Source organism: Euphorbia lathyris, chromosome 6 (assembly GCF_963576675.1).
Source record: "Euphorbia lathyris chromosome 6, ddEupLath1.1, whole genome shotgun sequence".
Lineage (NCBI taxonomy): Eukaryota > Viridiplantae > Streptophyta > Magnoliopsida > Malpighiales > Euphorbiaceae > Euphorbia > Euphorbia lathyris.
In genome coordinates this window covers 46,889,856-46,906,385 of record NC_088915.1, presented here as the reverse complement: position 1 = coordinate 46,906,385, position 16,530 = coordinate 46,889,856, and the positions used below count along the sequence as shown (strand labels likewise).

Genomic DNA, 16,530 nt, shown 5'->3' with positions numbered 1-16,530 from the left:
ATATTCTGCACTTCCTTCCATTCGTCGGTTGTCCGGTATTTCTTTTCTTTTGCTCGATTTGTCCGCCATTCCCGTCGTTCAGCCCATTAGTCACGTCATTCAACACCACTATGTCGGCTTTAGGCGTGTACTTTCTTCGTGGCACCATCATCCAAGGTTCGTATTCGTTCTCCTTGTCATCTTTGTTTGTTTCTAGGGTAGCCTCTTTATCAGTATCCTCTTTCTTCTTATTTAACGAGTTATCCGCTCCCAACTGCATATCCCTCTCTTGGTTGATTTTCGACATGACACAAGCAGTTTTTGTGTGACCATGGCGTCCACAGTTAGTACACGCCACATGGAGCCCCTCATACTCAATCCGATATGTGATGTTATTTACCTCAAACTCTGCGATTAAGGGCTTTTGTAGGTCAATTTCTACACAGACCCTTGCAAACCTTCCTCTTGAGGCCTTTAGAGTATTTTTATCCACCTTAATGGCCTTGCCAAACGAATTTGCAAGTGCTGATAGAAAATCAGCATCATACATTTGGACAGGTAGGTCCGAAAATCTTACCCAAACCATGGTTGAAGCAATGGTGGCAGTAGCAGCATGAAACTCAGGCGACCACGTACGAACCAATAGGTAGTGTCCCTGGATAATCCATGGACCTTAACGGATAACCTTCTCTCTGTCTTGTAGGTCTTTGAATTGCACAATATGGAAGCCATACCCAACGTCCATGATTTCAACATCTCCCTTTGGTTTCCATAGCTCCATTGTTCTTCTCTGAAGTGCAATGTATCCAACATTACGGCCAAGAACCTTGATTACTAGAGTAGTGCTCCACGGAATTGCCCAGGCGTCAAGGAGTTGAGGGGCTACCACAAAACTGGGTTTCAAGGGATTATTTATCAATACTTTTAGCAGACCTTCCGCCATGAGATCCTTCGGAACGCGGCTTTTTATCAACGATAGTCTTACCAACAAGAGAATCTCTATACAAAGGGATTTCGCCAGTATCCATGGAGATAGGATCCTCCCCGCCGGCGGCCTCCGGCGGTTTAGGACGAGCCGTGCTCATCAAGAAATCAAAAAACTATGGTTTGGTGGCTAGGGTTCTTTTTGAGAGGAAACGACTTTCAAAACAATGTGATTAGATTCATAGTTTATTGTTTATCAAATTTCCAGTTAGTCACCTAGTAAAAAACAACATTAAAAAAACAGATATGACATTACCATAAATTTATTTCTAAATATGGAACATTTGTGAATAATTCACCAATCATGATTGTTTTGTAAGTTACCATTTTTTAAGTGAGAACCCCTTAAATCCGTTCCAGATCCTACCATTAACGTATCTACTTTTTTTTTCCTTTTAGTGAAACCATAAATAGTTGGGAAAATTACACATAAATTCATATTTTAAAAACTATTTACAACTATGTCAAGCCATAATTTTAGATTATGTCAAACTAATAAAATCATTACTTTTAATATATTTTAAAGATAAAAATTTATAAATTAGAAGTCTATAATATATTTTCTAGGATTTATGATTTATGAATTTGAATCTAGATTTTTTAAATTATGGTATAAAATCATAATATATAGAGAATAATGACATATTAAGAATTAAGTTTGGTGATATGACTTAGTTGTAATTTTTTACTTAATTATGATATTCATGTATTTAACCCTAAATAGTTTCTTAAATGGGTCTTATATCACAGAAGCCACTCCAAGCCCATGAAAATAAGGCAACCACTTCAATGTTGGGTAAATTTCATCAATGGTGTACAACCTTTACCCTATTTCACACTTTGGTGTACAACCTTCATTTTGTCTCACTAATATGTACGAACTTATATGTGACCTCCCAACATAATGTACAGTAGGTAAAAATGACCGGTCAAACCTGCCATTTCACCATTATACCCCATCCCCTTCCTTGGAACCCTCTCTCTCTGTCTTTTCCTTTCTCTCTCTAATCCCTCCATCTCTTTATCTTCTTCCATTTTTCAAATTTAATTCTTTCTCTCTCCAACCTCTCTCTCTCTCTTCAAATTTCTTTCTCTCTCTAAATAGCTTAGGATCAAAACTTACTCCATACAAAATCAATACTTCAATTCACCGCAAATGACCTCCCTTATTTCCTTCTTTCGCTAATTCGATATTAATCAATTTATTGTTGATAAAGGTATGAATCTAGGTAGTTATATCCAGTTCTCTAGCCACACACACAGAAACAATGCGAACCAATGAAACCTTATCAGGTTTAATACCATCCTCTTGGATTTCCGTAAACATACTCAAAGCCTCATTCACCATTCCCACCTCCAATAACCACTTATCATTGCACTCCAGCATGCCAAATTCCTCTAAGTAATTTCATCAAACACCTTATTAGCAAGCCTAATTTCCTCACATTTTGAGTAAAAGTTCAATAACAAAGACTGAACATAAGGGCAAAAGCCAAAACCAGATCATAAAATTTGTGTATGAATCTGCCAACCATCTTCTTCCCTCAATTCCTTTCTCCCTCTTCAAATTTCTTTATTTTTCTAATTCCTCTCTCTCTAAACTCTCCCTTTTCAAATTTCAGTAAATTTGATTTAGAATCCTTTGAAAAGAAATGGTCATTCAACTTTTTCAAGTTCAAAAAAACGACCACGAATCCACCAAGTCAGTTCGTGAAGATGGAAGAACATAATTTCTTTAGCAGTGAAGAGGCCTGCAATTTCTTCTCAGACGAGCAACCTCCTCCTAGTCTTCAGTGGTACTGTATCGATTAATGGAATTAGGAAAAGAAAAACGTAATAATAATAATAAAGGAAGTAAATATAGCGTGGAAGCTTTGAAGTATAAAAAAGAGAGGTAGCTGCTGGAGTTGACCATGTTTTGAGAAGAAATGTTTTGAGAAGAAAAGTCAGGGTATGTGTTTGGATTGGGGTCCTCCATTTTTATCTGAATTGAGAGAGAGAGAAAGAGAGAAATGTTTAGAAAGAAAACCCAAATAAGGGTATATTAGTAATTAGATATATGGTGGTGGATCAATTTTTTACTTTTTGACTGGTCAATTGTTGAGGTGGCGCGTTGACTAGGCGTTGACCGGTCATTTTTATCTGCTGTATACCATAGTGGGAGGTCACCTATAAGGTCGTACATATTAGTGAGACAAAATGAAGGTTGTACACCAAAATGTGAAATGAGTAAAATGTTGTACACCATTGATGAAATTTACCACTTCAATGTCTATAAAAAAGGGTAAAATCATATTTAATTATAAAATTATAATTAAATTATATTTTAAAATTTAATTTTTAATATATTTAATTTCTGATTTTTTCTAAAATAAAAAATAAAATATGTTTTTACACTTTAATTTATAAATTTTAGATCCAAATTCATAAATTTTAAATCCTAAAACATATATATATATATTTTATAAATTTTAATCCTAAAACACATATATTTTTTTATAAATTTTTCGATTACTCGATTCGAAACTCGTCATACACTTTTAGATAAATTCTCTCCCAATTAAAGTTTTTTTTATACACTAAAACTCGAACCCAAACCCACTAGTTTAAACGATTAGAAACCCTTACCACTTAAACCAACATTAATTCGTCTAAAAAAATATCTTTAAGACCCATAATTTATAAAATACATAAAAAATAATTATTTGATGAGTTGCACATTATTTAATTTTTTTTTATTAACACATTATTTAAATTAGTATTACTTAATAATTTTCTATGTAAATTTTCCAAACAGAAAAAGGTAGCCCAGAAGTCAAAACCAGCTGGTTTCCAATAACGGTATTTTGACTTGGACACGCGTCATTGTTTAAATCAATCCGCAACCAATCGTTCTTTATATTCCACATGTTACCATGTGGTTCAGCACACTGGATAAAGAAAAAAATCAGTTGTGGCTTTAGTACACAGTCTATGTCTGTAATCTATCTTGGTTGAGTCACGCGAAAATCCTATCAGTCAGCTAAATCTGTAATTTTTCCATGCTCGCTCTTCCCTTCTGCTAGGTTTTCTACTATTTTAAGCCATTTTTGTTTGCTGATTTTGGCTTTGTATATAGATCCGAATCCGATCGGGGAATGAAGCAAAAGAGCGAGCGCATTTCCACTTCTAAGCTAATTACCTACGCTCTGTTCGGGCTCATATCGCTTCTCGGTTTGGTTTGCTTTTACTATGGCTCCATCGTTGCTCCGGCACTCTCCAGATCTGAACGTTACTTTGATGGCGTCGACCCCATTCATTCGGGGTTTTCCCGGACCTCCACCCCTGATCTTGATGATTTGGTTGATGAGAATGTCCCGCAAAGCTTTCCTGTACGTTATCATTATTATTATTATTAACATTTTATGCGAATTCTTCCATTTCAATTTTTTTTTTTTGTTGATTTTTAGTGTAATAATGGCTCTTACAGATCTGTGATATGAAACACTCGGAGCTGATTCCTTGTTTGGATAGAAATCTTATTTATCAATTGAAACTGAAACCCAATTTAACTCTGATGGAGCATTATGAGCGGCATTGCCCTCCTCCCGAGCGTCGTTTTAATTGTCTTATTCCTCCCCCAAATGGCTACAAGGTTAGTGTATGCGTGTTTTCGGGATGTGACTGTTTATTTTAGTTTGGTTTCAGTTAGTTTTGATTCCGACAATATCTTTTTTTAGAATTCCAGATTCCTATAAGATGGCCTGAAAGTAGAGATGAAGTTTGGAAGGCAAATATACCTCATACTCACCTTGCCAAGGAGAAGTCTGATCAGAACTGGATGGTGGTGCATGGGGATAAGATCAACTTTCCTGGTGGTGGAACCCATTTTCACTATGGGGCTGATAAGTACATTGCTTCTCTTGCTAGGGTAATTTGCAAATCATATGTTCTTATATCTCTTTCTTATTTATGTATTTAATTTTTTTTTGGTGAACTTCACTTCCTTTCTGTTGGTTTATTACAAAGAACATGGAATTTGTTCGAATACAGTAAAGAGAAATAGGAATTGTACCTTGACCAAGCCAATGAGTCAGGTCATAGAATCCATGCATTCTCTCATCAATTGGAGCATATCTACACGCTGAAAATCCTATTCATATTCGATTTACTTTTGTTGCAGATAGCTAATCATCAGATCTTGTATTATAATTTGTTTTGGGTGTTGTTTCCTTAATACCAAGCTTTTTGGTATAATTTTGTATAGATGCTGAAATTCCCAAATGATAAGCTTCACAACGGTGGACATATCCGGAATGTTCTCGATGTTGGTTGTGGAGTTGCAAGTTTCGGAGCCTATCTTCTTGCTCATGACATAGTAGCTATGTCCGTTGCGCCAAATGATGTACATGAGAATCAAATACAATTTGCATTGGAGAGAGGGATTCCATCAACTCTTGGTGTATTGGGAACAAAAAGACTTCCTTTTCCTAGCAGATCATTTGAACTGGCTCATTGTTCAAGATGTAGGATTGATTGGCTCCAGAGAGATGGAATTCTCTTACTAGAACTTGACAGATTACTAAGACCAGGTGGATATTTTGCATACTCCTCTCCTGAAGCCTATGCACATGATCCAGAAAACAGAAAGATATGGGCTGCTATGAATGAACTTCTGAAAAGAATGTGTTGGAGAGTTGTTGTAAAGAAAGACCAGACTGTTATATGGGCAAAGCCCTTGACTAATGGCTGTTTTTTGAAAAGAGATCCTGGGACTCAACCTCCTTTGTGCAGTTCTGATGATGATCCTGATGCAACTTGGAACGTGCACATGAAGGCGTGCATCTCTCCATACACTACAAGTAAGCTTCACTGGTGTAGGCATCTGTGCAGAATAAAAGTTACTGGTCGATTCTTCCTTCAATTTTGGTGATCGTGTTCTTTACTTTTTCCTAACTGTCATTTTCTTAATCTTAACTCTTAATTACAGAGATGCACAAGGAAAAAGGGAGCGGATTAGTCTTTTGGCCACGGCGACTTATTGCAGCACCTCCTCGCTTGGAAGAGATTGGCGTCAGTCCTGAAGAGTTCCAAGAAGACACTGTATGTTTGTACCCTTGGGAAATTAATTCCATACCCGGTTCTAAATTTCTCCCAGTCTTTTAGCAGTTTTCTTTTGTTTGTTGATTAAGCCACTAAAAAGAATCATGTGGTGCAGAAAATATGGCAATCTAGGGTAAGCGAGTATTGGAAGCAGATGAAATCTGTTGTAAGGAGGAGTTACTTCCGAAATGTCATGGATATGAACTCCAACCTTGGGGGTTTTGCAGCTGCTCTTAGAGATATTGATGTTTGGGTGATGAATGTTGCTCCTGCGAACCAATCTGCCAGATTGAAGATCATTTATGATCGTGGCTTAATTGGAACAGTTCATGACTGGTATGCTTGTACTAGTACACCCTTCAACTTTGATGCACTTCCCCTATTGATTAAGACTTGTTTACCATTAATATTGGGATCTTACTATCTTGTTTAGCTTAAATCTACAATGAGAGCATATTTTTTAGTTCCTAGTTCGTACACTAAATTCTTTTTTCTTTTTTGGTCATAGTATTAATTTGCATCGTAGATTATAACAATAGAATGGACTCTTAATTCACTAACCAGTGATCTGTTAACTAAGATGAGTGTCTACTTTTATCTCAGTGCTCTGAGTGTGCAAAAATGTTTATCCTGATAGATGTAGAATACGAGATGATTATTTGCTTACAACTCCTTCAATCAACAAGTATCATATATGTAGATGTTTGCGTTTGTGCATTTTTTTCACTGTTTCATATATATTTTATAATATTAGGGTCATCTGATACTTTTAATAGGTGTGAAGCATTCTCTACATACCCACGTACCTACGATCTACTTCATGCCTGGGAAGTATTCTCTGAAATAGAGGAGCGTGGTTGTAGTATGGAGGATCTTCTAATTGAAATGGATCGTATACTAAGACCACAGGGATTTGTCATCATAAGAGAAAAATCCTCAATTATAAACTATATCCGCAAACTTGCACCTGCATTGAAGTGGGATCAATGGTTGATAGAAGTTGAACCAAGTAATGATGTTCTCTCTTCAACTGAAGAGCGAGTTTTGATCATGAGAAAAAAGTTGTGGAGTGGACGTGCTTCTAGACTGTGAATATAGGTACAAGGTATATATTCATTTACCTTATTTTATTTTATTTTTCCTAAAGTCCACATGTTTTAACACTTAACTTATTTAAATTACTTGCATTTTGCACTGTTTATATTGTGAAAACTGAAGTGAATAGAGTAGCATTATCGGATTAATAATCTTGAGTAGCAGATGTTTGAATTGAAAGGTCTGTTTTACACACAGCAAAGTGGTATGTAATCACGAAGAGTTGAATACTGCAATGGTGATATAAAAGATGTTATTAATGAAGAGTTACGTATAGGGACCTATTTTATTTATACATGTTGGGACAAACTGATGTAATACATATATTTATTACTTTGACTTATGAAGCTGGATGCCACCCTCACCTCAATGTATGTGGAGGCCGTGACTTGTATCCTCTCTCAGTGAAGATGTGAGTGCAGTGCAGCGTAAATGATCATCAAAATTCCAAGCTACAGAATATAGAGTTTAGAAGACAAAGAAGTATAGATTGAGGTTCAAGTATGATTTTCTAATTTTGAGATAGTTTGGTTGAGTGATTTTAGATTATAGTCAAGTGTTAGAAGGCTGATATTGAGAAAGATACAATTTTGTTGATGATTCTTTATGTAGGATAGAGAAAGTAACATTATGACCACGATATATGGAATGGATATTGTACAAGATCCTGATCCATCCTTGCTTTCATTGTTCACTATTCTTTTATGTGGTTATTTGTGCTTAGCATGCCAAAACTAACATTAATATTTAATACTTTCTCAATGGAATTACTATCATTGGTTTGACATCTCTTAATTTTATTGGCCCTGTTTGAGAATTAGCGGCAGGAAAAGAGGGAGTCTATCTATTAGGGTTAAAGAAGTCCATTAATTTTAATATTCCAAAACACTAATTGAACAAGCTCATTTTAAGAGTTTTTTCTAAATTAGCGTTTTCATCTCAAAACTCTCTCTCAAACTTCTCTTCACCAAACATTCCAATCAGCGGTTTCAGTGGTCAAACCTCTAAAGTTGGTCAAAACCGCTCTTTTTATCCCAAAACGCTCTTTACCAAACATGGCCATTGTAATGGAATATTCATTACTGGTTCTTTTCCTTTTTCAATAAAATTTGTAATCAAAATTACCCTATTTGTTCAGTCACTGTTAGACCTGTTCATGGGCTGGGCCGGGCCTAACCGGGCTTTACATATAATTATCTTGTCCAAGCCCAACCTAGCCCACCTATATTTGTATCGGGCTCGGGCCGGGTTGGGCTTGACTATAAAAAGTAATTCCCAAGCTCGGCCCAACCCGCCCATCTAATATGTTAATATTAAAAAAAAAAAATTCTAATGTAATTATTTTAGGACTTTAGAGTAATTTAATTTTAGATTCAACTACCAAATTTAGTAACAGGAGTAAATTTTTTTTTTTAAATACACCACATATATATATATATATATATACAATTAAAAATATTACTACATAATATAAAATCGGGCCGGGCCGGGCTCACTTGGGATTTTGAGAGCAATCCCAAGCCCAACCTATTTTATATACGGGCTTGGACCGGGCCGGGCCAAAGATCAAATATCAATGTCCAAGCCCAACCCATGAAGTGCGGGCCTGGGCGGGTTGGGCGGGCCAACGGGCTCATGAACAGGTCTAGTCACTGTTACCTGAGCTTCAGATTTGTATGTTTAAGATATTATACATGCTACTTTTTACTTCTAACAATTTAGTTACTTCAATTTCAAAATTATGCTTCAATCCTCTTTTTATGTTTTTTCCTTAAGTTTGTCAATAATTATTTTGAGGAAATCAATTTCAATATTGTGGTTATTAAAAACCTATTTGAATGGGTTTTCTCATCTCCTTGTGTCCTATTTGAATGGGTTTCTTCAATAATGGAGAGAAAATAGAAATTAAAAAACTCTTGAAGTTGAATTTTCAAATTATTCAAAATTTAACTATCCCCTAACAAAGGGATCTCTTAAGAAGACAGACTTCTTATTCTTCCTGGTAAATCATGTATCAATTAGATAGTACATTGGAAAATGTCAAGAAAAGAAGTAGAACGTGTATCCATGCCATCTGGCAAAGTAAAAAATCAAGAAAAAAAAAAAAAAAACAAAAAGATCACCTTCACTCTGCAATTGCATCTCACATCTCAAATTAGGAGAACTACTATAATAAATCCCGCTAATCAAAAGAGAAGGAAAAATGCATACCATTTGATGAGTTATGTCTGAGAGTATTTTAGAATTTCTCCTCAAATCAAACACATAACAAATAATCTACTTGAGGAAATAATTAACATAAGATGAAATTCAAAAAATTAAAATGCTTTGCCACTCTGGATAAAGAAATTCTACATGCTATGCTATAAAGACATGCACATAAAAAAAAAAAAAGGGCGGCCCGGTCGCACTACGCGTCCCCGCTGAGCGAGGGTCCGGGGAGGGGTCCCACCACAAGAGTGTACTGGGAGCAAGCCTTCCTAATTACAAAAATTCAATAGAAAACAAAGATGGATACTAATAAGTGAACATCAAATTTTAATGTAAGATGTAACATTCCTTTGGAAATGATGCATGTGAGCAAATTCAAGATGTAGGATTCTTCTTGCTCTTCTTCTTCCTAGAGGCAAAACTGCTAGGTCCTATTTCAATTGACATTCTTTTTGTCCTGTGAAAGAGTAATGTTTTTTTTCAATATTCTAATAAATTCCATAAAACAAACAAAGGAACACAACAAAGCGATATACCGCTTCAAGAGCTCTTCTGATTCCCCATTTTCTTCTTCAGCAGCAGCAGCAGCAGCAGCCTCTGACAAGAACAAACATATTTTCCAATTCTATATCACAAAGCATACTATACCAATTATTGTACAAAAGGAAAATAGGCAAATAATCAACTTAACCACCGCAATCAACTTATTATAATATAAATTCAGCATTACTCATCCTGTAGAATAAGAATTCCGCATTCATCTTTATTTTTATGAGAGAAAGATGAGAATGTACAACACTATGAACAAGTCATCATCAAACCAGGATGAGCAGCACTACCAATTGGGGGTCCAGTTCCAGTTCCTGTTCAATCAAATATAACTAATACTTTCTATTGCCTTGATAAAGATTGCTTTGCAGGAAATCAAAGTTCATGTTTGCAACTTGTGCATTTATATCCTCAGAATAATTTGAGATTTTTCAGGAAAAACAGGCAATTTCTCATTCACAGTAAAGAGAAAGTAGAAAAGTAGCAAACCTGCTCCATTTTCTTCCTCCACTGATTCTTCATCAGAACCCCATCGATCTCCTCCATCATCAAAGTCCCAACGTTCTCCAACAGGTGGCATCCAGAACTCATCCTCTTCAGAATCACTCTCCTTATCAGAACAATTCCTTACTTCAGAAATTATTTCCTCCACTGCCTTTTCATCCTTCTGCTTCTTTTTCTTCTTTTTCTTCTTCTCCTTCTCCTTCTTCTTCTCTTGATGATTCACACTCAACTTTGCTTCCTTCTGTACTTTTTCATCAAATTTTTCCATTTCTTTTTGTTCTACATACAACAATGTTAATATCAATTTCAAATATTCTGGCAACTTACAAAGATACAATCCCAAAAGCAATCGCCAATAACAATGAAAAATTAAAAAGAGAAACCTAATTTATTGAGGAAGCGTTTTCCGTTGATGTGCTTCCATATGTGTTCCTCAGATTTATTGACAGTATCCCCTGTTAGCTTACATATCAATTTCGAACTGAAGCAAGAATCAAATTCAATATCATACCAAATTAAAACATCAAAATTCAATCAATTAAAAAGAAAACAAATTAAATATAAGAAAAGTTACCGGGAGGAAGGGTCTTGCTTGAACATGTTGAGAGGCGGCTTATTATTAGATAAAGCGAAGTCGATGAGACCCAAACGACAACGTTTGCTCAGAGAGTAGGATTCTTTGTCCTTGGATAGCATTTCATGTCCAGTTTCAACGCACTTGAATCTGCCATTTTGGAGCAGTGTAAAGCTCGGGGATCCCAGCAAGTTGTTGCCTTCCTTCTCCTGGTTTTCTTCCGCCATCGCCACTGTTAATCTGCAATTGCTACAATGGGAGCTGTTTTTCTTGATTATCAAACACTTAAAACGACGTAGTTTTCCAGTTTAGGGTTTCTTTATTTATTTTGTTTTTAAATATGAAACCGAGTTTTGAGGGTCCAGTTTTAGCCAACAATTGAAACAAGAAAATTCAAATTTAGGAAAAGTGGGTTCTCTCTGAAATCTGAGAAATGAGTCCCTTTCTCAGAAATTGTTGCTGCACTCATCAAAGAAGCAGTAACATCCCATGAATGAGAATAATATGTTCTATTTTATTATTTCAATTTGTCTACCCCCTCCCTCGTTTCTCCTTTCATTTCTTCTCAACTTAAACAAATAACAACTCATTCATACTTTTGTCAACCGCTAAATACTGCAACCAAATTCCTTATCTTCGTCTCTTTCGGACTTTTTTGCCCTTCTCATAATTTTGATCAAAAACTAAAAATTCTCTCTCCAAAATTATAAACCCGAACAACAATAATTGAAATTATGAAAATAATTGATGTGTGACAATCCGAACCCCGAAAATGGATGATTACGAGTCGGAAACATTAAGATTTACATCTTTTTATCAAAGAACTCACGAAAATAATACATATTTTTTATAACGATTTTACATTTTTCATCACAAAAAATAGAAGAATTTTTCATTTTTCGTCATAAAAAATTGAATGATTTAGTATTTTTCGTCACTAAATTTTTTACGATTTTGCATATTTCAAAATTTGGCCCAAACGGATGCGGCATACCGTTCGACCCATGGTGGAAACGGATGCGGTATACCGTTCGACCTATGGCGGGAACGGATGAGGCATACCGCTCGACCCATGGTGGGAACGGATGCGGGGTACCGTTCGACCCATGACGGGAACGGATGCGGCATACCGCTCGACCCATGGTGGGAACGGATGCGGCATCCGTTCCCGCCATGGGTCGAACGGTATGCCACATCCGTTTAGGCTAAATTTTGAATTTTCTTTCAATTTTTTTTTCCAATTTCGATTTTTTTTTATGTCAAGGGCAAAATTGTCTAATGAGTGCGGTGATAAGGAATTTGGTTGCGGTATTTAACAATACCCCTTTCTTTTTTTCATTTAAAAACTTCACAATTCACAGTTCTTAATTTATTCACTTAAAGACTTATCATTTTTCAATTTTTCATTCTCTCAATACATTTGATGAGTTAGATAAAAAAAAAAGTATGCTAATTTTTTACAAGATTGAGATTGTATTTCTGATTTAGCAAATATTTCATGTATAGAAAATTAAAAATTATATGTGTATATTTATTATTTTTTTTTGGTAGGCATAAAGTTTAGGTAAGAGTAGGTCTACCCACTCCCAAGGTCAGGGCAAACCACAGACCTCGATGAGGGTTTACAGTGAAATTTACAGATCACCTACCAATAAGGATTAACGGAGTGGGGAATTTAGATTATATTTTATTAGAAATATCTGTTAACAAAGAATGTATTTATTTAATTTTTGTGTATATGTAAATAATTTTTGTGTATTTTGTTGGAATATGTGTTAGAAATTGATGAAGCATCTAGGCTTAAAGCCCAACCACGACCCGTTGGAAAGAGCAAGCCTCACAAACCCAAAGGGCCCAAAGCACAAAAAGGGAACTTCTGCAGTCGCCTTGGAAACCATCCGGGCGACTGCTTAAGCTGATACAAGCCTAAGGTAAAAAGGTTGCATAGACGGGAACCAATGTTTATAAATATGAGTAACCAACCACTAAGTAAAGAATTTTCTCTCTCTTTATCTCCATATTATGGGCATTCTCTCTCTGTCTCCTGTTTACTAACTTGATCATTGGAGCGTATTCTAAAGACCGTTCCCAGCTAGAGGGATTACATTGTTTGGATCTAAACACTCATCATTTGGTGTGGTGAGTATGAATCACTAACATAAAAATTCCTCTAATTCATCTAAAGCAATCTCGAAAGGATGGTAGAAACCCCTCTACCAGCAGGCCTTACACCCCCCCCCCCCCCACCGCCACAAGGGAGGTCATCGAAACCAGCCATCAAGCCAAGTAAAAAGAGACTAAGACGACATCTGGCAACATCAACTTTAAAGACAAGGTAACTGTAGAAACGGGCTCTGAGGAAGAGTCTCGAAACCCTACACGAAGACTAATGAAAACCCTATAAGGCTTTCAAACATGGAAAGCATAATCATAACGACAAACAATGCAACTAAAAAAGCCATGCAAGAGGACAACAACATGATATCACAGACATTCCTTGAATGTCTAAGCTAACAAAAAAAGCCCTAGCCAAATAGGGAGAAGATTTGGAGGCCAAGTTCTAAAGATCCTTTGATATGAAGGCATTGGGCAGAGCCATTAGAAGAAAGGTCACATCTAGCAAGACTCCACTAGTCTAACTCAACATTAAGGCAACCTTCCCAAAAAAACAAGAAAACCCCATTACTACCCACTTATACAGGCACCAAAAATCCAAATGAGCATTGCGCTACCTTCATGAGTATGATCAACCTCTACTCTAAGGAAGATCATGTAATGTGCAAGGTATTCCCCACGACCCTTTGGATGTAGCATAGGAATGGTATAAAGGATTGGAGCTCGAATCCGTGGATTCGTTTGACTTATTAAAGGATCTTCTCGTTGATCGGTTCATTGGGGTAATGAAGGCCAATAGGATATAAGTTTGGATCTAAATGGTGTAAAATGACGGACTGAGCCCATATGGGGGTATCTAGCCCGATTTCATCATATATCATCCTAAGTGAAATTGATGAGCTTAAAAATGGTTATTAATGTCATCGCTATGGGAACTACTTGTCAACCCCTCGAACAAAAATGCTATACAAACCCTCCCCAATCATTCCAACTAGTGGGGTCGTATTGGGAAGTAGTTTGTCTTGGCAGATGGGAAGACTTTTGAATAATTTCCTTATGATGATGTTGACCGAGCTTCCAGTGTCCACAAAATTGATAGCTCCATATTTTATAGAGTTTTTAGGATTGTTTTAGATTGTTTTCACTTCGCTTTTACTCAATTCTAGTATCATTTTATTACTTTTTAGTTAAATTCAGTATTTTCCTTTATTTATAAAATTTTCGGTGTTTTTAGGGATTGCCAAGGACTATTCGAGCATTTCCGAACCAGACCCAAGCCTATTAGAGCATTTCTGGGTTATTTAGGGACCGTCGGAGCACTTTTGGGATTCGTCAGGGACCATTAGAGCATATTTCGGAAGCCCAAGGACCTAAACAGACAAAATCCGGAGTTTTGCCCCAATTGGGACTGTCTCGTCGAGACACTCCCTGTCTCGATGAGACGAGGCGGGGAAAGGCGCACCAGCGCCTTCCCTTTGTTGAAATCCGCAAATTTTAGCTCTGGAAGCATCCTTTGAATGTACAAAATGCCGATTTTACCCCCGGGGGCACTAGGGTTTCTCCCAATCTCTATAAATAGGGAGCTACTCTCAGTTTTTCGGGACGATCTATTTATTAGCTATTCCAGTACATTATTTTTGAATTTTACATTTTATTCAGTCGTAGCTTAGTTTTATTCTGTTGAAGAACAAGCTCAACGGGTGGAGGATCTACCTTGTTTCATTGTAATTAATCAGACAAACCGGTTTTAGAATTCTTTTCTCTTTCCCTTTTATCTATATTTTACTTTTAATCAAGAATGTCTTCCATTGTTCATGTTTACATCTCTGTTATGATTAGTTTGTCTATGAGCTAATCCCCATCCAATCTAGGATGGGGATGAAATTGGTTATATGAATATGTATGATTAGGACCTAGGGTTTATGTAATTACTCTTGATTGATCAGATTATACATGCTTAATGCCTAGATATTGCCAGGAATAGGATTATTGCTAGAATGAGACTCGATGACGATCAATTAGCCTGTTTTGTATATATGTTTGCGCCTAATGCCTATAAACCTGACATAGATAGGATTATAGATAGATAAGAACTTGACCATGGAATTATCTATGCTGAACCTGTGTAAATCTGGCCTCGCTAGAGACCAATAGGAGTAGACCCTGCAAAGCGACACACGACCCGATGACACGACACGAACATGCCATGTTTTTTTAGTGTTAGTGTTTAGGGTTTTATGACACGACACGAAATGACATGTTAATTTTCGTGTCGTGTTCGTGTCAATCCGAAAACACGAAACTGAATCGAAATTTAATTACAAATATACCTTTATGACACGAATTCAAAAACTGACACGACATGAACACGAAAATTGCTAGGTCTAGTCGTGTTAGACAGGTCGTGTTGAGCATGTTAGGTCGTGTTAGGATGTCATGTCGTGTCAATTTAATTGGTTGTGTAAAAAAATCGTATCGTCTCGTGTTTACCGTGTCAAGAGCAGGTCGTGTTTGTGTTTTGATTTTGTGACACGAAAAGTTTTCGTGTCGTGTTCGTGTTTCAGGTGTTGACACGAACTTGAAACCTGACACGACACGAACATGAAAATTGACATGTCTAACTAGGAGTGTGGCTTCGTGACTGGGCCACGACTTTAGTCTTAATTGTCAAGAAACCTACTGCTTTGCATGCCCTAAGTTATATGCCTAATCAAGCCATTAGCCGAATGCATGTGAATAGGTTAGATGAATCTTGATCACATTTGTCTTTCTTGTTAGGACAATTACCATCAATCACTAGTAGAATATAAACCTGAAGTCCTTAAACCCATACTTAGGAGTTAATCAATGAATTCCATATCCTAGGTTGTAACCTACGTTGAATCACAATCCACCCTACGACTTGTTCTGTTTATTGCTTTAAGTAGTTGGTTGTTTATTTAATTTATTTCACAAACCATTTTATCATCAACTCCGCTAAATAGATAGATTTACCTGTCGAATTTACTAATTAGGATAATAGTCCTTGTGGTTCGATCTCGTGCTTAGCACAATATTACTTGTTGCGATAGGATACACTTGTCCTATTAACTGCTATATATTTTATGAGCATAAAAAACCCTGAGAACCTTGAAGTCCACAACTATCATCTTAATAACCAATGCATCACCATGCCATTGGCCCAACTTGTTTTTAAGATTTCCAAAGTAAAAGTCAGAACGAGTTTCACGTACCTTCTCTAGACTGGAAATCTCCCTTTTCCTCTTAGGGCTTGATCCTCCTGCTATCACGTTGATGACGCCCTTCAACATTCTCTCATCTGCTTTATTCTCCCTCCGAGAGAAGTCTCCATAATTTTTGAGGAAGTGCTCCAACTTGCCACTTTTGGCCATCTTTTCAAGCTCTGTGATCAGCTGCCCTATATTTCTCCGTATCGT

General features: G+C 36.5%; 2 protein-coding genes across 4 annotated transcripts; one reads left to right on the top strand and one right to left on the bottom strand.

Moving 5' to 3' along the window:
• The first annotated feature begins 3,897 nt into the window (after positions 1-3,897).
• On the top strand, positions 3,898-7,803 carry LOC136232833 (probable methyltransferase PMT9). Of its 3 annotated transcripts, XM_066022268.1 has the most exons (9): positions 3,898-3,993; positions 4,082-4,334; positions 4,433-4,597; positions 4,691-4,873; positions 5,210-5,804; positions 5,933-6,045; positions 6,161-6,381; positions 6,822-7,150; positions 7,489-7,803. In XM_066022268.1, exons 2-8 carry the CDS (start codon positions 4,101-4,103, stop codon positions 7,135-7,137), a joined length of 1,827 nt encoding a protein of 608 aa, XP_065878340.1. In that variant the 5' UTR covers positions 3,898-3,993; positions 4,082-4,100; the 3' UTR covers positions 7,138-7,150; positions 7,489-7,803. The 3 variants fall into 3 exon arrangements, with proteins under 3 accessions (XP_065878340.1, XP_065878341.1, XP_065878339.1); XM_066022269.1 differs by having other exon boundaries at positions 3,936-4,334; positions 6,822-7,143; XM_066022267.1 differs by having other exon boundaries at positions 3,939-4,334.
• A 1,643-nt stretch (positions 7,804-9,446) lies between these two features.
• LOC136231827 (uncharacterized) lies at positions 9,447-11,500 on the bottom strand. Its single transcript, XM_066020796.1, has 5 exons — positions 10,979-11,500; positions 10,788-10,885; positions 10,390-10,683; positions 9,888-9,948; positions 9,447-9,808 (listed from the first exon to the last, which is right to left on the bottom strand). Exons 1-5 carry the CDS (start codon positions 11,203-11,205, stop codon positions 9,727-9,729), a joined length of 762 nt encoding a protein of 253 aa, XP_065876868.1. The 5' UTR covers positions 11,206-11,500; the 3' UTR covers positions 9,447-9,726.
• Positions 11,501-16,530: the final 5,030 nt, after the last annotated feature.